We start from the raw sequence: 20,802 nt of genomic DNA on the forward strand, positions 1-20,802 counted from the left end.
AACTTACATCCCAAAGCAGTATGGGATTTGTAGTCCAGGATTCTAGCCATTGAAATCAGTACTGCAGGGCCCTTAATGCACCAGGATGAAGTTGGCAGAAATCCAAAAAATGTACCTCCTGGAATGGATAACTTGGCAGCTCTGGCATTGTGATGTAGTGTCTGTAGTGGGTTCAGGTTCCCTCTTTGAGCTGTGGAGTGCCTCAGGTCCCAGAGAGAGATTTAGGCCCAGCTAGAGAAGTTGGGGGCCCCTGGCAGACATTTAAGTGGCCAGCGACTCTCCAAAGGAACAGGGTGTGTGCAGATGACATCTCCTCCTGGCTTAGGATTTAGTTCGCCCTGTATCAGAGCTGCCAACTTTTGGGCCAATCCTAGTTTTGAACTTCCATCCCAAGGCAGTATGGGATTTGTAGTCCCTGACCCTACTTATTGCAATCTGCACTGCAGATACCACAATGCATCAGGAAATCCAGGACTGGCCTGAAATCTCCCTGCTGAAGCTGGGTAACTTGACAGCTCTCATTAAGTGGTGGCATGTCGTTGCCAGGACTGCGCTGTCCCATATTGCCTGGCTTATGAATGGGGCATTCAGACTCTCCTCAGCCTGGCCCCTGACCCCTGACTTGTAGATGTCCTATTGGGGGTGGGGGAAGCATTCCCCAGATTGCTGAAGGGTCCTTGTTTTGCATCCCTCCTACGTGCCAGCCGTCCTCCCCATCGCTGTATCCAAATGCTTTTACCTTTGGCAGCAAGCTTCCCCTCAGCAGTGCATTGAGAGACAGCCTCCAGAAGTGTGAGCTTCCCTTCAGCAGTGCCCTGAGAAATAGACTCCAGGAGTGTGAGCTTCCCTTCAGCAATGCCCTGAGAGACAGACTCCAGAAGTGTGAGCTTTCCCTCAGCAGTGCCCTGAAAGACAGACTCCAGGAGTGTGAGCTTCCCTTCAGCAGTGCCCTGAGAGTCCAGTAGTGTGAGCTTCCCATCAGCAGTGCCCTGAGAGACAGTCTAAAGCAGTGTGAGCTTCCTCTGAGAGACTCCAGCAGTGTGAGCTTCCCCTGAGAGACTCCAGCAGTGTGCGCTTCCCTTCAGCAGTGCCCTGAGAGTCCAGTAGTGTGAGTTTCCCATCAGCAGTGCCCTGAGAGACAGACTCCAGCACTGTGTGCCTCTCCCCAGCACTTAAACACTTCTCTCTCTGGATGTACATCTGTTTGAGTTTTCTGGCAGCTGGTGGAGGGATGGGAGGCAGCGCAGAATCCAGAGCGGGGGTGGAGAAAAAGAGAGACAGAGAACAATCCAGGGCTGTGTACTGGGAGCAGAGGGCTATCTGACCTTCACACTCTGAGCTGCTGAGCGAAATACCACGCTCCACAGTCAAATAGCCAGTGAAAGGGAGTTAGCAGTACAGTCTGAACAAGCCCTTTTGTGCCCTGAACACCCAGCCCAGCTCCCCTCTGCCACCTGCCACCGATGCCCACTGTTTCTCTTTGGATTTGTCTTTGAAAGTGTGTGAAGCGAAGAGCCATGTCAGAGCTGGAACGACCTCGGAGTGGACTCAGTGTGGCCAGCAGTGTGGCTACCATCTCCTCTGTGACCTTGGGATCAAAGGTAAGTGGCAACTTTGGGGAGGAGGGGGGGGAGGGAGGATCTGCATTAGATATGCTGGGGCCCAGGGCAGAACTTTGCAAGGGGACCCTAAAACCTGTCAGCAAGCTTGGGGTCCCTTCTGGGATGGGACCCCAGGGCAAGTGCTTGGTTTGCACCCCCCTCCCTAACGCCGGCCCTGTGAGTGGGAGGGGAAGAGTGGAGGTCATCAACAATCCGAGCAGGATTTCCCTGGGTGAGGCACAGTGTCAAAGTGTAGGTGACCCATGTCCACCACCGGTCAGCATCCTTGCATCTATCTCTCAGAGGAAAATTATCACCCGCATTTCCTGTCACTCCCATGATCATCATGATCATTGGGCAAATAGTGCCCGCGCCCCTCAATACCACACAGCTCAATTAGATTTAAACGAGTTCTGCGGTATTCCACCCCTATGATCAGAGAACAGCGCTGTGATCGAGATCGTAGGGGTGGAACAGCGCCTTAACCCTACGCCAGCTCAGTGCCAGCCAGCTGAAGAAAACATGCATCTTTCTTGGGAGCCAAACCAGAGATGTGATTTGATATACCACCTTTCTGTGGTTTTTGAAACTACATTCAAAGCAGTTTACCTTATTTTGTACCTGGGGCAATGGAGGGTTAAGCGACTTGCCCAGAGTCACAAGGAGCTGCAGTGGGAATCGAACCCCAGGATCCCCCACTGCACTAACCACTAGGTTACTCCATTCCATATAGAATTTCAAATAGGGAAAGGGAAATGGGATTTGATATACTGCCTTTCTGTGGTTACAATCAAAGCAGTTTCCTTATTATATACAGGTCCTTATTTTGTACCTGGGGCAATGGAGGGCTGAGTGACTTGCTCAGAGTCACAAGGAGCTGCAGTGAAAATCAAACCTGGATGCTACACTAGATAAGATCCACTATCTCAGTTCCAGGCTGATGGAGAAAATTGTAACCTCCCAGCCCTCACTGCAACTTTCCTGAATGTTTTGTGTGGGCAAGTATGGAAGCAACAAAGAACAAAATGTGTTTGTTTTTAGCTGGTTCCCAGTTTATGGAACAAGCTGCAGGGCGCATTGCGAGTGGAAGCCTCCTTACCTAAATTCAAAAGGCAACTAACTCAAAGCTCATTTTTGTTTTATTATCCGAGCTTTGGACCCCTGGGAGTTTGAATGCGTTGAGCCAGCATCTGTCTGCAGGTCCCTGATGTTATTGTTTAGGGTTTTATATTGTATCTGTCTTTATTGTTGTGAGTGTGATGTGTCATCTTTCCTGTTTTATTGTTGTTCTTTGTTTGGTGTATTATGTCATATTTTCTTTAATAACCATAAACACACATTTCCCTCCCCCCCCCCCCCAGCCTATTCGATCGGTGAAGAAGGTGCACACCTTTGGCAAGAGGGAGAACGCCATCAGGAGAGACCAGAATGCGCCAGTGGTGGTGCGTGGATGGCTTTACAAGCAGGTACAAGGCACGTTCTGCTCCCTTGTCCTTATGGGATGGGGGTAGCTGATATAGTTCTCATAACATCCTCCCCCCCCCCCCCCGTCTACACACACAGACAAGCTTTGTCAGAGCTGGTGAGGGAAGTGAAAATATCAGTCTGAATAGGCCTGGACCCAGCTGGGCTATGTCTGGTACTGTTCAACTTTGCGCTCTGTACCCAGAGGCGCGACATCCCAGCACGGATGGGAACAGTCAAGATAAATAAGAGGTTCAGGCCATTTTTTTAGAGAATGCTCTGGGCGCGCTACGTTTGTAGAATTTAGGAGGAACAACCCGTGCAAAAAATCTTACAGTCTCATGGGCCGATGCTCAAAACTTAACGCCAGCACTAGAAGTGAGGGCAGAACACTGAGAGGCTGTAGCGCAGGAGACAATGTACTCGCCAAAGAATAGCGCAAATAGCACGCAAATGTAGTCAAATGGATGTTAATGAGGTCGTTCCCTAGTCTCTCCCAATGCTCAGAGAACAAAGCAGGAAACAAAGCCCCCCTTTACCGCTGAAAACCTAACGCCATCTCGGAGCAGGCATTGGGTCTGTTTGAAGAGAGGATTTCTTACGATTCTTTCTTTTAAAATCTGCTGGTTTTGATTTCTTTTGGAACTGGAAGAAAGTCCGTTCCAGACGCTAACAGGTGTTTCACTTTCGGGTTCCCCCCACGCATTTTCGCATTTACAGCGTGTGTTTAATTTGAATAGCATTTTCTCTGAGCACTGGGAATGCAAAGGGGAAATCAGAACTGCAAGTCTCTGCGTGGAACAAGGCCCTGTCCTGAGAATCTGGATCCAGTTGGCAGCCTTAATTGTGGCAAAACCGTTGTGTCTCTGGAAAAGGAAGCTGAGCTGATCCTGGTTTTGGCAACCCAACCCCACCCCACCACCACCACCACCAAAGGGCTGGTGTTAAACATGCTGGGGCCCAGGGCAAAAATTAAGGAGGGGGCTCCCAAAGTCCAGCAGCAAACTGTATCTCCTTCAGCATGAAACAGGTCTGGGGCCCAGGGCAAGTGCCCTATTTGCAGCCCCTTTCTCACTCACCCCAGTGTATGTAGGGAAAAGTAGTTCTGATCTCCGCCCTAAGAAAAGTGGGAACTAGGTTTCCCTACATGCAGTGGGGGAGGGCAGAAACCAGGACTGGATCAGCCTCTGTTGGATGACCTGGGTTCACGCTCAGCACAGCTAAAGCGAGAGGTAAACAGAAGGCTTAAGGCCGGGAGAAGGACATGGAGCTGGTTAATGGGTTCACTTCCAGTGTATTTGAGGGTTGCCTCCGTTTCCGATACCCCAGTCCTGATTTTACTCTTGGTGCATGCTGGGACATGCAGTTCTGATCCCCACCCCAACCTCCCATAAGCAAAACAGCAAGACTACAGAGTTGTTCTCAACTCAGTCCTCTGGACACACCAATCCAATTGGGTTTTCAAGATATCCACAAAGAATATTCATGAGATATATTTGCATACACTGCCACCTTGGGATGCAAATCTAGCTCATCATGAATATTCATTGTGGATATCCTGAAAACCTGACTGGCTGGGTGTGCCCTGAGGGCTGGGTTGAGAAGTACTGGACTAGAAGCAGGGTTTCCCCAATTCGGTCCAGCAGTACCCCCTTGCCAGTCAGGTTTTCAGGATATCCACAGTAAACATGCAGGACATTGATTTGGATACACTGCTTCCATTTGATGAAAATTTCTTGCATGCATTTTCATTGTGGATATCCTGAAAACCTGCCTAGCAAGAGGGTACTCCAGGACCATCTTGGGAAACACTGGATTACAGGATACTGCATGTAGAGAACGAAGGGAGGAGGGGAGGGGTTAAACCAGGTGTGGGGTAGAGAAAGCTCTGAGGTGCAGGGGGCCTGACATCTCACTCTGCTAACACCCCATCTCTGTTCCCTGGTCCAGGACAGCGCAGGCTTGAGGCTCTGGAAAAGGAGGTGGTTTGTTCTGTCTGATTTCTGCCTCTTCTATTATCGAGGTAAGTTCTTCCTGCACGTTACCATTCAAACTTGCCCCGGGTTTGCCCCACCCTCCCCCTCGCTCGCTGCGCAGACAGTGGCATCACTTCACGTTTGCTGATTCTCGCCTTTCCAAATCCGAGCGTGAGACGAGTCATGGGACTGTTTCTTGTATTTCCATCTGTCGGAGGGAGGACTGGGGCAACGGTAGGGGGCACCCTGGGCAACCCTCAGCCCTACTCCTCCTTCAGTTAAATTCCAGGCCTCCAGCCCGTCCCCTCTCACCCAAGATTTTGATAATTATACATAATTATTCTATAAAAAAAAAACAGAGCTGCCAAGTTACTCATTTCAGGAGGGAGACTTTTTGGCCGGTCCTGGATTTCTGTCTCATCCTGGTGCATTATGGGACCTGCAGCACTGATGTTAATGGATAGAATCATGGACTACAAATCCCACACTGCTTTGGGTTGTCAGTTTAAAATCAGGACTGGCCCAAAAAAAAAATCTCCCGCTTTGAATGGGTAACTTGGTAGCTCTGAACAAAATCAGATATCATACTTTTATTAAGTATTAAATTCTGCTACCCCCAGAGAGCTGTTGCCCTAAGCGATTGCCTAGTTTTGCCTAATGGTTACACCGGCCCCACGGAAGGGGAAAAGATGGAGGGAAATGTGTAAACAGAAACAATTCTATAATATTGGGGGGGGGGGGGGGGGGGGGAAGGCATTCTGAGCTGGTCCTGGTTTTTATCCTATGCATTCTGGGACTTGTAGTGCTCATTTCCAGTGAAAGCAGCATGGACTACAAGCCTTCTACCCAGCCTTGGGCAGTTGGGAAGAGGAGGTTTGCATGGGGAAGGTGAGATGAGGACTTCCACAGCTGACTGTCTCTTTTTCTCATCCTATAGATAGCCGTGAAGAGACAGTGCTGGGCAGTATCCTGCTCCCCAGCTATGAGATTCTACCAGTCAGCACCAAGGAGGGCAAGAATCGGAAGTTCGCCTTCAAGGTGAGCGACTGAGTACCTGGGACCCCCCCCCCCCCTCCGCCACTTTATCACCTTCTGCCGCTCTCCCCTATCGTGCTGCCAGGCTCTGCACCTAGAGGTGGTTCTTTGCATGCGATTCTGAAGTTCTGAATTATGAAATATTTTTTGCATCATGTTAGGGTGTAGGGAAGGGAAATGGGACTTGATATACTGCCTTTCTGAGGTTTTTGCAACTACATTCAAAACAGTTTACATATATACAGGTACTTATTTTGTACTAACCACTAGGCTACTCCTCTAGAGAATCATATTATGATTATCATAGTGGATAGGAGGACAGAGGATGTACAGATTCATTTGGTTTTGGCGAGGTGGGGGGGGGGAGAGGTCAGGAGAGAAATCTGGCATTTCCAGAAGGGCACAGCAGAGGATAACCAGCAGTGAGGGGCTTCCTTGTCACACCCCCAATCGCCTTTCCTCTCTATCCCCCATCCCACCCCTCTGCTCTCTAACAGGCAGAGCACCCTGGCATGAGGACCTACCATTTCAGCGCGGATACCCAGGAGGACATGAGCAACTGGATCCGGGCCATGAACCAGTCAGCGTTGGCAGTGGCAGACAATAATAACAAGTAAGGAGGCTGCAGGGGACAGACAGGGTAGTCCCTCTGCTCCCTGCAGCGAGGAAGGGGATGCAGAAGCTGAGTCTGTGTCCTATCCATTATTACCTAATAACACTTCAGTTTCCTAACAATGTTGGTTATTGAGAAAGTAATGACTTCCTTCTTTCCATGTTTCATCTCCCCTGTCTGCTGCCAGAGAGGTTGATACATTTTTTTAAGCTGTGAAGGGAAGCAAAAATGACTGAGAGCAGAGAGACACACACAGGCTGGATAGGGAGGGAGGGCCTTTATAAACTCCAGTTCTCAGAGGTGCTGGACCAGTGTGTGAACTAGCAAAATTCCATGCAAACAGCTTAGGGAGCTGCCTGTCTCTCCCTGACACCCAGTAGAGGATTTAGTTGTGTTTCATCTGGTATCTGGAACAGTTTAGAGAATGTGGTGACTTTCTCACCTTTCATAAATGTCATTAAAGCACAACTTTTCGATGTGCCATGTACTATGGTCTGTGGAGTTAACTGTGGTTTTAGCAGGGGGAGGAGTTTAAGGGAGATTTTAGGTAGTTATTTTTTTGTGATAATACATGATTGTGTACTGTTTTACATTTGGTTATTGTGATTTAATCATAATATACAACACATCCTGAGCTTCCCCTGCCATTGCCATTCTGCAGTACCCAGAGAAGGATCTGGAGCAGTGAGCTTGTACTAAATGCTTTTCCTGTTTCCTCCCAACAGGCTTGCCTACACCCTTCCAGGCAGGACTGGGGCTCTGCCTATCAGCTGTCCCCCTCTGGGCACCTTCCATTCAAGCTATGAGGAGTTCCAACCCTGTGGCCTGCCCCCCAGCTGTGAATATACCAGGAGCGCAGAATCGCTGGAGATCACCCATCTGTCAGAGACCCAGTCAGTAGACGAGTCCGGTGGCAGCCCGAGGCAGGGGCGATCCTTCAGCAGGCCTGCTCAGGATGCTGCAGCCCCCCTGTCGACCCCCATTAGTGGGTGTGGAAAGCTGGAGACCACAGCAGAGAATGGAAGGTGCTACGCGAGCAGAGTGCGCTGATTGTGTCTGCAATTTGCTTCTGGTCCAGTATCGAGATAACAATTCTTTTCTCTGTGTCTTTCAGCATGCACTACGCCAGAACCCAAGGCAGCCAGCTTTCCCAGGGCTTGGATTATCCCCATGACAGTTACCCCTCCCCTCCCATCCCCAAGACCCTCAGTCCACGGGAGGCTCTTTCCCCGCCCCGCATGTACAGCCTGGAAGGGACAGAAAGGGACTGGGAGAGGCGACAGGACAAAGCCCTTGTCCTAGGCCTGAACTCCACCTTTGGCCACCAACCCACCCCACGTCATTGCTTGAGGATCTACCCCGAGCCCCCAGCATCCCCTCCCAGTGAGAGAACCACCCTAGTAAGGCCCTTGAGGTCCTACTCCCTCCCCACCACACCTTCAGACCTCTCAAGGCCCCGGGCCCTGGCCATCTCTCCACCGCTAAGAAGGAGCGAGGCTCTCGGAGCAGTCGCTAGAAAAGCAGCATCGTTGACCCCCAGGCTGCATCAGAAGGCCCGTACGTCTCTCGGGCACTGCCAGGCAGCCTCTTGCGAGGAGCTTTCTCTGATGGACTCCCCAACCCTAAACAGCCGCTCGCTGACCAGGCCGCACACCCCGGTTGGACGGGTGGACATCCTGCCTGACAGCGAGATGGTGCTGAGCCCTAGCTCCGGAAACCACGGCAAAGAACGGCTGGCCGACAGGTACAGGGGCCAGCTGGGGACGTCTTATAGCAGGCCCCAGACCCCGTCAGACCGGTACGACGTCCTGCCCTTTGATGACCCTTATCTGTCCCTTGCCAGGCCTGTGGGGCATGTGGGCAGGTACTCCAAGAGGTTACATGTCTTGGCAGTGGCTGAACAGGAGCGGCTGGCAGGAGGGGATAGAGCGAATCTCCCCCACAGGATGCAGCGAGCTTCAAACAGCAGGCCGCAGGTGAGGACCAAAACCCAGGGGGGGGGGGGGACGGGGACAGGGACTAACAAGAGCCAAGACGGAAGGGTGACACACACACACATAGGAAGTATGTCACGTGTAAATACAGACATGTACAAAAGCCACACGTATGCCTAAAATAATCAAGAGATGTGCCACCCCCACCGAAAGTGTAAGCAAGGGAAAAGGGGGGGCAGATTCAGGTGCAGGCATCAGCTGAGTGAGGAAGAATGTGTTTTAAAGAGGTGACTTTCTGGATTGCAGGGGGCCCCTTTCTCCTGTACCTTCCTGAAGCTTCTCCTCTCCCCACTCGGCACTCGCAGGGATGTCCAAACCTGCTGAGGGCATGGGTCTGGCACCTGTGGTCCTGGGGAAGGGTGGCTGTGTGTTGCAGCTTGTATTGACTTGAATGGATTGTAAATGTGCTTTACCATTTCTGGGATGCCAGACCGGGGTCACCAGGCTGAGCCAGGCCTGGGTCGCTTGTTCCAAGTGATTCCATCATCACTAAGACATGACAGGAAACCCATGCCTAGTCCATGGGGAGCTGAAACCAGGTCTGGCTCAGCCTGTCTGTGAGGACCCAGAGTCCTCTTGTATGGGGCCCTGGATCTGGGTATGTAAATGAACTGTTACCTCCTCTCTCTGTCTCCTCAGGTCTTCCATCATCCTACTTCACCCAGTTTCTCCCAGTTACCGCCTCTGCCTCCAGTTTCTGGCCGGCCCGTATCACACCCGACGCCTGGGAAACGGCTCTCGCTGTCTGCTCTGGTATGGACCAAGTCAGTTTTACAGATGGGGGGGGGGGGGGGGGTTAGGAGGAACTTCTACCAGTGATTCCTACTGAATTCCAGTGAATAACATTAACTGGCAGGGATGGACAGCTGACCGTCACTCTCTGCTCTCTCAGGCCCCCGGATCCAGATCATACAAAGAGAGAATGCTGCAGCTGGGTCGGAGGACAGAAAATGACATGGATGTAAGTGATGCCAGCAGGGTCTCTCCATTCACACAGGAAGGCTTTGAAATGGCCGAGAAGGTGGGGGTCTATTTTTGGGGTGTTTGAGGGTCTCCACCCCCCCATCCTCCAGCAGTCACAGTTGTTCCTGCTTCGGGCCGGCTTCCTAGGTCACTCAACCCCTAATTCTATCACGCTGGGCTTCAAATTTGCACCCACACACAACTTAATTCAACAACTGGCTGTTAATTGGAGTTAAAAGCCAACTGTTGGCTATAATTGACCTAATTTAGAGCCAACCAAATTTTGCCTTTGGTTTCGGCACCAAAACAGGACCAACATCTGAGTTTGGGATTCGGCCAAAAATATCTGTGCTCTTTTGGTTGAAACCCAAAACTCACTCCTCCCCCGCCACCCACAATCACTCTCCCCCTCCCCATTCCACCCAACCCAGAAACGCTAACCACTGTTACCACCTCCTCTGGCAAAGAGTTCCAGAGCTTAACTATTCGTTGTTTTAAACGTATTTCCATGTAACTTCCTTGAGTGTCCCCTAGTCTTTGTACTTTTGGAACGAGTAAAAAATCAATTTACTTCTGCTCGTTCTACACCACTCAGGATTTTGTAGACCTCTTAGCTCTAGGCAGGGCTTGCCCACTGCAATTAAATTTCAACAGTTTCCTGCTCTCTTTCTCACCTTTACCCCCTCCCACACATCTTCCCCTATACTCTTCCTCACTCCTTGTTCCCAGGCACTGCTGACAAGATTGTGTGGACAGGATAAGCTTCTGATAAGCTTGGAAGGGGACTGGGGCCAGCTGCAAGCTGAGAAGGTACCGTAGCCCCCACCTCATCCGTGAGATGCAGAGACAAGAGGTTGGATGGGGGAATCTATCTTTGCACCCTTGCTAGAGAATCCATTTTCAGCTTTGCATTGTGATCCTAACCATGACCAGTTGTGGTCTGTTGGCATGAGAAGGGAGGTGACGCCACCATCAAGAGTTTGCGGGGAGTAGGTGCATCTTGGTACATCTGGGCAGTGCTGTGCGATATTGAGTTACTAGTAATTAGTTACTGTAATTAACTACTTTTTCACTATCCCAGTAACTGTGATTAATTAATTACTTCTTGAAGATTAGCACAACATGACATGACAGAGGATGTAGTTACATAGTAACATAGTAGATGACGGCAGAAAAAGACCTGCACGGTCCATCCAGTCTGCCCAACAAGATAACTCATATGTGCTACTTTGTGTGTATACCCTACTTTGATTTGTACCTGTGTTCTTCAGGGCCAGTGGCGTAGCCAAGGGTAGGCCTGGGCGGGCCAGGCCCACCCACTTTGGGCTCAGGCCCACCCAGTAGCAGCACACCTATGCTGATTCCTTAGCCCCACCAGCTGAAAACTCCCAACTACTAATCAGTACATAAGTAATGCCACACTGGGAAAAGACTGTCCCTCCTGCATACCTTGTAAATAGCAGATGGCATGCAGGTGAGACAAGGAGAGACCAAATCACCTGTGGGACAGGGAGGGATTCTTCTGCCCACCCATCTTGAGTCCAGGCCCACCCAAAGTTGGGTGTCTGGCTATGCCCCTGTTCAGGGCACAGACCGTATAAGTCTGCCCAGCACTATCCCCGCCTCCCAACCACCAGCCCCGCCTCCCACCACTGGCTCTGGCACAGACCGTATAAATCTGCCCAGCACTATCCCCGCCTCCCAACCACCAGCCCCGCCTCCCGATCTTGACTAAGCTCCTGAGGATCCATTCCTTCTGCACAGGATTCCTTTATGCTTATCCCACGCATGTTTGCATGAGTTGGTCAACTGCCTTGAAATGAGAATCAAGAGATGAATTTATGAAATATTCACCTTGGGGTTGTATATAAGATGCATATTTTACCTCTTCACGTACCATAAGTATTCTTGGATGAGGTATCGGTAAAGTAAAAGCAATTAGTTACTCTAAACAGGTAGCTCTAATCCGTAACCAATTACTTTCCTAAATGAGTAATGTAATTACTGTAACTAATTACTTTAAGCTGAGAAGTAAATGTAACTGCAATTAATAACTTTTGAAGAGTAACTGGCACAACACTGCATCTGAGGAACAGGGATAACCGGTCAGAGTACTTTTTTCCCCCCCCCCCCCCTTTCCCTGCCTCCCTCCTTCCAACCTCACCTTTTCCGAAATGCCCTCTGATTGCTTCACTAACAAAATCTCCCGATGTTGGTAGGAGGCATTGGAGAACGCTCTGGATTTGACCCGTCTGCACCTAGAAGAGCTCCAGGGTCGGGAGCCTGAGGTGATGGAGAAGATCTGGGTTCAGCAGAGGGTGCTTCAAGATGACCTGGTCCAAGTGCGAGCCAGGATATGTGACCATGCAGTGGTGAGCCCAGTGCTGGTAGAAGGGGGAAGCAGTGCCAAGGTCCCCATCTAGATACAAAAGAGAGAGAGGAGAAAAGAAGGAGGGGAAGAGACTGGAAACTTGTGAATTCTGGCCCAAAGCAAGGGGACCAGTTGTTTTATATGTAAAATAATGGTGAGGGGAGATATGATAGAAGTCTATAAAATAATGAGCAGAGTGGAGTGGAGCGGAGTGGAATGGGTAGACGTGACTCATTTGTTTACGTTCCAAAAATACTAGGACTAGGGGGCATGCGATGAAGCTACAAAGTAGTAAATTTTAAACGAATCGAAGAAAATTTTCTTCACTCAACATGTAATTAAACTCTGGAATTCGTTCCCAGAGAATATGGTAAAGGCGGTTAGCTTAGCGGGGTTTAAAAAAGGTTTGGTCGGCTTCCTAAAGGAAAAGTCCATAGACCATTATTAAAATGGACTTGGGGAAAATCCACTGCTTATTTAAGCAGCATAAAATGTATTGAACTTTCTTGGGATCTTGCCAGGTATTTGTGACCCAAATCAGCCACTGTTGGAAACAGGATGCTGGGCTTGATGGACCTTTGGTCTGTCCCAGTGTGGCAATACTTATTGTGCCCGGAACTGGAGAAGGTTAGAGCCCTAAAAATACCAGCTGATGAACCAATGTCAGCGATTTCTTTTCTTCCACACATTCCTGAAATATCCTAATTTAAAGCAAGATGGGAAGGATCTGGTAGAGCGGGATAGAGGGGACCTCTAGAAAGAGGTGGAGGGGACATGGATGGGATGGGGGAAGCACTGTACATACAGATGGAGGAGTTGGGGTGGCTAAGACACGTGGAACATGAAGGTATGATGGGAAACCCCCCCCCCAAGCCTTTGAGCTTAATCTTATCTCGGGGTCTGCTGGATCTCCAAACCCCTTACTTCATTTCCTCTTCTCTCCACAGGAGATGGAAGACATGTGGCAGGAGTACCAAGTCCTAGAGAAGGAGCTGCATGTTCTGAGAGACAGCCTGGAGCATCTCCAGCGAATGGGACACCCCCAGGTACTCAACCTGCAGCCCCTCCCCCATACCCTGCTTGAAGTCCTCTCCTGACATCTCTGCAGAGATCAACGTGGTGGTGGGACAGCATGTCTTAGAGACACTTGCTTCTCCATGTGTCATGGTATCACATTCGTGGGCTGTAGAGAGACAGGTGCTCTCGTGTCCCATCTTGAGGCATGTCCCCTCCCAACTGCTTCCTTCTCCTTTCTCAGGAGCAGGTGGCAGCCCAGCGGGACCTATGGATGATCGATGACATCGTGTCGGGTCTCAGAGCCAACAAGAATAACTTCCATATGGTCCGTGAGCATGCGAGACACCCCCGTGAGTACACTGGTGTTTGTTCTGCTAAACTACTGATGATATGCCATGATCTTTGTAGATCAGATTCTGACATGGAGGATTAGCTGAGATCTCTCTGAGGCCAGTTAGGGAAAGGGGGGTTCATTGAGATCACTCTAGATCAGATTATTTTCTAACTCTTTTTACTCTCTTACCTACTATATGTTCCATCTTTGCTTATACCCTTCACTATCAATTAAAATGTTCTATTATGTATTGTGTTGACATTATACTATGCCATACTTTGGATTGTTATTTGAATATTTTTACTGCCGTAATTGCCTGTTGCCCATGTTTGATCTATTCTTAATGTATACCGCCTTGAGTGAATTCCTTCAAAAAGGCGGTAAATTAATCCTAACAGATAAATAATAAATAAATATATGTAATCTGTTTTGATTGTACCACAGAAAGGCCGTATATCAGATCCATTTCCCTCTCCTTTCCATTAGAACATGGGGGATTGATGGAGATCACTGTGGATCAAGTTGGAGCATGGTTGGAGCATGGTGGGATAGGTTGAGATCACTCTGAAGTGTGCACATGGGGGCATAGGCTGAGATCACTCTGGATCAGGTTGGAGCACAGGAGATTGAGATCACTCTGGATCATGGGGGATTGAGATCATTCTTGATGAGGTTGGATGATGGGGACTAAGATTAGATTGGTTGAAATGACTTTTTAATTTGGGGGTGAACCAACAGACTTGTGTATTGACCTGTTGTCTCTTTCCTCTGGGAATGGGGTTTCTTCTGAAGCATTATTCATCCCGGCCTCCCCAGTCCTCAATGAGCTTTTTGCTCCTCAGAGAAACTTCCTGCAACTGGCAGACCTAGAACCACCTGGTCCAAGAAAAAAACCCAGGGTAAGAATCGGAACCTCCATTTCTCCACCCTCCTATCTTTTCTCCACCTCTCCCCTGCCGTCTCTGAGCCTTTCAAATTGTTAAGTGGCTTACCCCGATGTCCCTCTTGAGATGGGGAGTGGAGGGGGGCAGCGAACGATTCCTCCATCAGAACTTCCCATAGTCACCATTGGTATCTTGGTGTTTTGTGACTGCAGGGACCAGCTGAAGCATATGGCAGCAATGAGTCCACGGCAGAGACCCTAGAGGCAGGTGGGATCCAGTTGGCGGAGAGCTCCAGACAGATCACAGGAGAAGGTAGGATCTCCAGGTCTCCCCTGCTGTGGGGATGGGTGGATTCAAGAAACGTAGGGATGGAGCACTGACTGGGATGTCTCTGGGGGAGAAAAGGGGAACCTGCCAGGTTAGTGAAGGCCTACACGAAAACAGGACTCTATGAAACGTTCATCCTCTGTCTCTTAACTCTCCTCCCTCTTCTCCCATGTTTAGACCATCTCGGCACATCCAGCCAGGGCCCAGCTTCCAACTGTGTCTCGCCTCAGCCCTGCAGCCTGCTCCCTGGACCTTCCTGTTCACAGGTGGATGGAGATCTGGACGCAAAGGTGAGAACCTGTAGAAGGAACTGAAAAAAGTCCTCAAGAAAAAAGCCAGTGAAAATATCCATGGATATTCTGCACCCCATGTGGGTGCAGAAAAGGGTGTGGCTGTCTATATCCCAGTACAGACAGTTTAAAATCTGTCCCTTCTTGTCCCCTGCCCACCTTCTCCCAGTCATTCTACCATGGCATGCATGTATCTTATTCTGACTTCAGTAGGGCGTCTGTCTTGGTAGCTGGGCCCAGCAGGTTGGAATTCAAGCCTGCAAGGGAGAAGAGCAGAGGTCTCAGATCTGTGGCCATTAACCATCTCAGGCAAAGGTTGTCCTCTGCTTTCTCTCCTGGGCTTTGTGGTTTTTTTTGGGGAGTAGTGGGTCTTGGATCTTTCTCAAGTGCTATGGGACAGGGAAGGGGCACAGGATGTGGGTGGATGCATGGCATGGAAGACCTGTCGACCCTGGTCTCTTTATTTCCCACAGGTCACTCAGCCGGTTGACATTTATGGGAGGGGTGAGGGAGGGTGGGGAGAATATGCTAGTGCAAAACATGGCCTATCAATAAAAGTGATCGTCACATCCAGACCTAGTACCCATGGACTGCCGTCCATAGAATTTCACTTTCCTGCAGTGTCTGCCTCCTCTGATCACTGGTCAATCTGCCTGCAATCTGTCACCTCTGTCTCAGCCACACATGAAAATGCATCCTAGTGGTCACAAAGGCCACCTGTGAGGTCAGGCACTTGCCCCCTTCCTCCCCCCCTGGAAGCTACCAGACACATCAACATAATTGTGTCTCTCTGCCCGCCCTGTTCCACAGACCTCTCCTGCGAGCCGCAGCCGGCGACAGCGCATGAGTGCCGAAGAACAGCTGGAGCGGATGCGGCGACACTGGGAAGCCCAGATCCCAGAACGAGTCAAATCCCCCAGAAGGAGAGTCCCACCTCCGAGGAGCTCAGTGGGCAATGGCTGGGTAAGATCTTCATTTCCAAGGTTATTTTCTGGTTGAGAAAACCCAGAGGGGTCAATATTAGGCCAGTAGAACTCAGCGTTTTTTAACCTCTGACCATATCTGGTTAAAATAGACCCAGATACTCAATTTTGGGCCAGATCCAGGCAGCACTGAGTATTCAGGGTTTTGCTGTCACCCGGAAACTAGGCAAACACCAGTACCTGTGACCCTAAAAGTCTCTAAGTACGTTCTCTTACAATGAAAATTCTGCAGGGGTTGGAGGGCAGGATTAGGAAAATGAATACAGAGTTTTCTAGTTTGATACTGTTTAGGCACCTAAATAGACTATGGGTTACGTGTTTCCTCAGTGAGGAACAATAATAGGACAATGCTTAAAAAATTGAATATTTATTCGTATCCAAAACGCATATTTGTTCACATCCAACACGGCTGTGTTTCAGCCACTAGGCCTGCATCAGGAGTCTCAAAAGTCTGGATGTACAACTGACTTGTGCTGTAACATGTGAATATATTCCTTCTGAGCTCACAATAGATGCTGTTCTAGCGTCAGCTCAGGTAGTATGAACAGTGCAAAAATCACGGGTAGAAAACTTCATCTAACACGTTCAACACAGCTCAGTGCTGAGTTCCAGACGAAGTTTTCTACCCGTGATTTTTGCGCTGTTCATACTACTGAGCTGACACTAGGACAACATCTGTTGCGAACCCAGAAGGAAAATATTCACATGTTGCAGCACAAGTCAGTTGTACATTAAGACTTTTGAGACCCCTGATGCAGGCCTAGTGGCCGAAACACTGCCCGTGTCGAGTCTTGGGTGTGAACAGATATGAGTTCTGGATATGAATAAATATTTGATTTTTTAAGCATCGTCCTATTATTGTTTCTGTCTCCGCTGTGTTTCTATGCTTGTTTGGACTGTGCAGGTCTGTTTTTCTCTACCCTTACTTATGTGTTTCCTCTCCTTTTGAGTTCACATTATATGTAAGGTAATTATAAGAGAACCTTATACACAGAGAACAAGACTTATCTAATTACCTGCTAGTTCTTGTCCTGCCCTCCGGACATGATGAATAAACTTGTTCTCTCTCTCTCTCTGTTTCCTGTTTTTTCTAGTCAAGGTTAACAGGCACAGACCCCCAACCAGCAGGATGTAATGGCATCCAACTGGACCAGCTCACCACAGGGCCACCAGATGCCCAGAAACCAACTTTGGTGACAGTCAAAGCATCCTACCTCCCTCTTGCTATGGTAGCACCAGGGAAAACTGGAGCAGCAGTGGGACTCCAGGGCCAGAGTGAGGAGCGAGAGATGCCGGGCATGCCGGAAGGTACTCCATCATCTTGCAGATCCCAGGAAGTGATGCCAGCAGCCTCACTGGTCAGGACCAGCTGCGATGCACCAGCTGCCCCTCCACAGCTGAGAGACAGGTCGGAGATCATGCTCAGTTTAAGCCGAGATAGCAAAGCTGCACGAGAGGTGAGCAATGGGGCTTTATAGTCACTGAAACAGCATGGCAGGCCTTGGTTGCAAAATGCCCCCTTCTGTTGGGTAGATGCTCGGCCCTCATCCTAAAAACTTCAAATAGGGATTTCAGTTCTTTTCTTTATAAAACAATCACTGGGTTGTTCTGTGCTCCAGCTCAGGCTGAACCAGTACCATGTGTCGCCCTACTGCTTTGTGGGTCCCAACCTGCCTCTGGCCCCCCGGCAGCTGGAGGCCAGGAGGAAACTGGTGGATGGGATGGCAACCACGGTGCCGCGGAGCAGGTGAGGGCAGCGGACACATCTAGGGGCTGGGGAGGGAGGACGAAGACGAGGAACACTGATAAAGGCCAACCCTCTTCAGTGAAATTTTCCATTTCTGGGGTGCAACAATGGGCATATTTAAGTCTTTCCTGGAAACACCCTGATGTTAGTCACTGCTGTCTGAGGGTCTGATTTATCAAGGGATTGGAGGTGTTATTATTGATAAACTGGTCTGTCAACTATGCTGCTTTCACTCAGGTTGGCCACTGGGCCCTCCCGGGGGTAGAGGGAGAATTTGTGTGGCAGTGAAGTACTAAGGGTGGGGCGGTGGGTGAGGTCCATCCCAGGTGCAGGCAGCAAGGGGTTGCACCGAGCAGTCGCACAACTGTTGGCTCTGCTGCTCAGTGAACCCCCTTGCTTGGAGGAAGGAGGGGAGGTGCTCCACCCCTGGTGGCAACCAAACTAGGTATGCCACTGTTGTGTGGTAAGAAAGAGACATGGGGGCTCATTTTCAAAGCACTTAGCCTCCCAAAGTTCCATAGAAACCTATGGAACTTAGCCTCCCAAAGTGCTTTGAAAATATGCCTCATGGTCACCTTTTCCCAACCCTCGCCATTCACTCCATCCCAGTGATCCATCTCCCTATCCAATTCATATCTTCACCACTCACCCACTCCGTTGTTTCACATTTCAGTTCTGGGACATCCCAAGAGAGCCACGACTGCATCACACCGGAGCAGGAGCAGATCGTCAGTCTCTCCTATATCCTGGCAACCGAGGCCTCGCAGCTCAGCAATCTCATGACAGGTAAGGAATGTGCCTACAAACAGGATTTCAACCTCGTGCTCCTGCTCACTTCCCTCATTCCCGAGAGCAGCAAAGCCCCTTCAAAATATTTCTATCAGCTCACAAATAGCTGCCGCGCCAGTCAGACCGAAGGGCCATCTGGCTCGGTGTCTTGTCTCCAGTGGTTGCCAGGGGTAGGTGCCGAGAAGACATGAATAAGAAATGGAGTGGATGTGGGGGTGCCCTGAACCCAGGGTGACACCTCTACCAATGTTATTTATAACTTACCTTGAGTTCATTAGGAAGAGTACGTTACAAGCCAACTTGTATAATAATTGAAACTGATGGATCCTCCGTAAACATGTCTGATTCTGTTCTGACCCTCAGTGATATCATCTGCCTCCATAATACCCATGGCAAGGAGTTCCCTGGGCTCTATGCATTGCATAACGAGATGAGAGGTCACAGGATGACGCCACGGCTTTCCATACCTTGGTCCATGTTTTTTATCCACTCTGCTGTGTGTCCCCTTTTGTCTGTTGCAGCCGGAGCTTTAACTAATGATTCCAGCAACAAGATTGACTCCTGGACACTAGAGAGATCCAAATGTTGGAGGCCCAGCCCACAGGAGCACCCTCCTCGGGACATTTCAATCCATACTGACCCACCGTCTGGAGCCACAACCCCTCCTACAAAGGCAGAATATGCAAACTTGTACAGTCGAACCACAGGAAGTGATGCTCAGCTTGTCCAGTGCTTGGGTGTCGTTAACGGCATTACTAATGAGGGTCCTATGGGTCTTGACTCTGTCTGTGACAGAAGTTATTGCCAGAAGCAGATTATGGAGAAGGGAAGCAGGTGTCAGAAAGCAGCCATGGCTGGGAGAGAGCTGGACCAGGTCGCCAAGTGGGTCTCAGAATGCAATGGAGAGAGTGGGCCTGGTGGTCTCAATTGGGAGGATACAGACCCTACTTGGTTGAGACTAGACAAAGTGCTTGGGTACCTGAAAGATGCAGGGGAACAGCCAGTCCGGGTCACCCTGCTCCAGTCCAGCTTCTAGCAGGCTGCCTGATAAGCAGGGGACAGGTGTTAGAAAGGGAGTGCGTGTCTGAGAGAGATATTTAGGAGGGAGTATGTTAGAGAGGTGGGGGGAAAATTAAATAGGCTAGAGAATGATGGACAGAGAGAGAGAGAGAGAGAGAGAAAGGGAATGTGTTGGAGCTGCGGAGAGGGAACATGAAGGAGAAAGAAAGTGTAGTAGAGAGAAGAAGGTGAGAGGAAAGGCAGAGATAGGAGAGGCAGGGACAACAACAGAATGCAAATGAAGGATAGAGGTGTTGAGGTAAATGTTTTGGGAGAAGCTTTGATGACGAGGGAATAAAGGTGTAACTCACTAGGAAAGTGTGAGATAGGGAAGGGGGGGGGGGGGGGGATAATAAAATAAAAGAAAAATGGAGAAGAGAAATCGAGTGCACGATGACTTCCTGCTGTGGTTACATGTTTCTAGGTCATTGGAGATGAACTGGTCCCCAGTGTGCCTGCTCCCCTGTTCTCACATCCAAGGAGGCGGCAGAAACACGCCTTGAAATGATTCCTAATCCTAAATCCAAATTCCCTGCTTTTCAAACCTCCACCCCACCCCTGCCTACTGCGTTTAGGCTATTTCCTAGCTGAAGGAGAGGACTCCCAACCAAGCAGAACCAGTGGGAGGAAAGGCTGTATTGAATAAAAAGTGCTCATCCAGGCCCAGGGCTGCCAGTCAATGTCTTCCCATTTACTAGTGCCCCCTCTGATGGCTTATTGGCCTGTAGCACTTCACTTGGCTCTGGTGACCCCCCTTTCAGAAAGCCTGGCCTTTAACATTTTGCTTACAAAATGGTGTTTTTCTTAGTATTTCAAGTAGTGATTGGGGTCTAAAAAGCGTTCGCTCCCCTCCCAAATAGTCCTTCCTTTATCCTGTGTGAAGATGGAGGGAAGTAGGGGGAGAAAGGAAAGACGGACTCCTAACCTGTCAGGCACCATTTGGACAGTTCAATACTTTGTGCAAAACTGTTTTTTTTATGCATTTTACAGTTACTGTTACTTAAATAAATCAGTATTGTGTGTTAATCAGTGCTGGTTCTATTGCATATTTTGAATGAAAGAGGAATTGGGATTTGCTTTTAGCCTCATCCGGACCCTCCTTGGACTCCGCTGCCCTGGGGTGATCAGTCCCTGGTGCTGTGCCAGACTGCCAGTGCCACTGGAGGTGCTGAAGGATGGGGCCATGATGTGCAGACACTCACTGTGGATTCAGTCTCACTTCCATAAGTCCTTTGGGCCTGAGTTTCCCTTTCTCCCTTCTAAACTCCATTTCCCATAGTGCCCGGGTCTCCTCACTTCCGGACTCCATTTCCCGTCACGCCCAAGTTTCTGGACTACATTTCCCACCCTGCCCT

The 20,802-nt window shown here is 49.7% G+C and overlaps 1 protein-coding gene across 2 annotated transcripts; it reads left to right on the plus strand.

The window, feature by feature from the left end:
- Positions 1-1,406: 1,406 nt before the first annotated feature.
- Positions 1,407-20,417, plus strand: PLEKHA4 (pleckstrin homology domain containing A4). 2 transcript variants are annotated; one of them, XM_030197832.1, is made up of 21 exons: positions 1,407-1,601; positions 2,963-3,067; positions 5,016-5,088; positions 5,979-6,079; positions 6,574-6,689; positions 7,415-7,714; positions 7,804-8,665; positions 9,323-9,436; positions 9,576-9,644; positions 10,376-10,456; positions 11,866-12,018; positions 12,965-13,063; positions 13,276-13,384; positions 14,161-14,267; positions 14,465-14,564; positions 14,757-14,869; positions 15,680-15,832; positions 16,947-17,309; positions 17,472-17,599; positions 18,273-18,385; positions 18,910-20,417. In XM_030197832.1, the coding sequence occupies exons 1-21, from the start codon at positions 1,518-1,520 to the stop codon at positions 19,422-19,424; spliced, it is 3,858 nt and encodes a 1,285-aa protein (XP_030053692.1). In that variant the 5' UTR covers positions 1,407-1,517; the 3' UTR covers positions 19,425-20,417. The 2 variants fall into 2 exon arrangements, with proteins under 2 accessions (XP_030053692.1, XP_030053694.1); XM_030197834.1 differs by lacking the exon at positions 17,472-17,599 and having other exon boundaries at positions 18,910-19,015.
- The last annotated feature ends 385 nt before the right edge of the window (positions 20,418-20,802 follow it).

The sequence above is a fragment of the Microcaecilia unicolor genome, chromosome 3, assembly GCF_901765095.1.
Source record: "Microcaecilia unicolor chromosome 3, aMicUni1.1, whole genome shotgun sequence".
NCBI classification, from domain to species: domain Eukaryota; kingdom Metazoa; phylum Chordata; class Amphibia; order Gymnophiona; family Siphonopidae; genus Microcaecilia; species Microcaecilia unicolor.

Coding starts and splice junctions, on each gene's coding strand:
- PLEKHA4 (XM_030197832.1), top strand. CDS start 1,518: ATGTCAGAGCTGGAACGACCTCGGAGTGGACTCAGTGTGGCCAGCAGT. Junction 7,715..7,803: donor ACCACAGCAGAGAATGGAAG/GTGCTACGCGAG, acceptor TGTGTCTTTCAG/CATGCACTACGCCAGAACCC. Junction 14,268..14,464: donor GTCCAAGAAAAAAACCCAGG/GTAAGAATCGGA, acceptor TTGTGACTGCAG/GGACCAGCTGAAGCATATGG.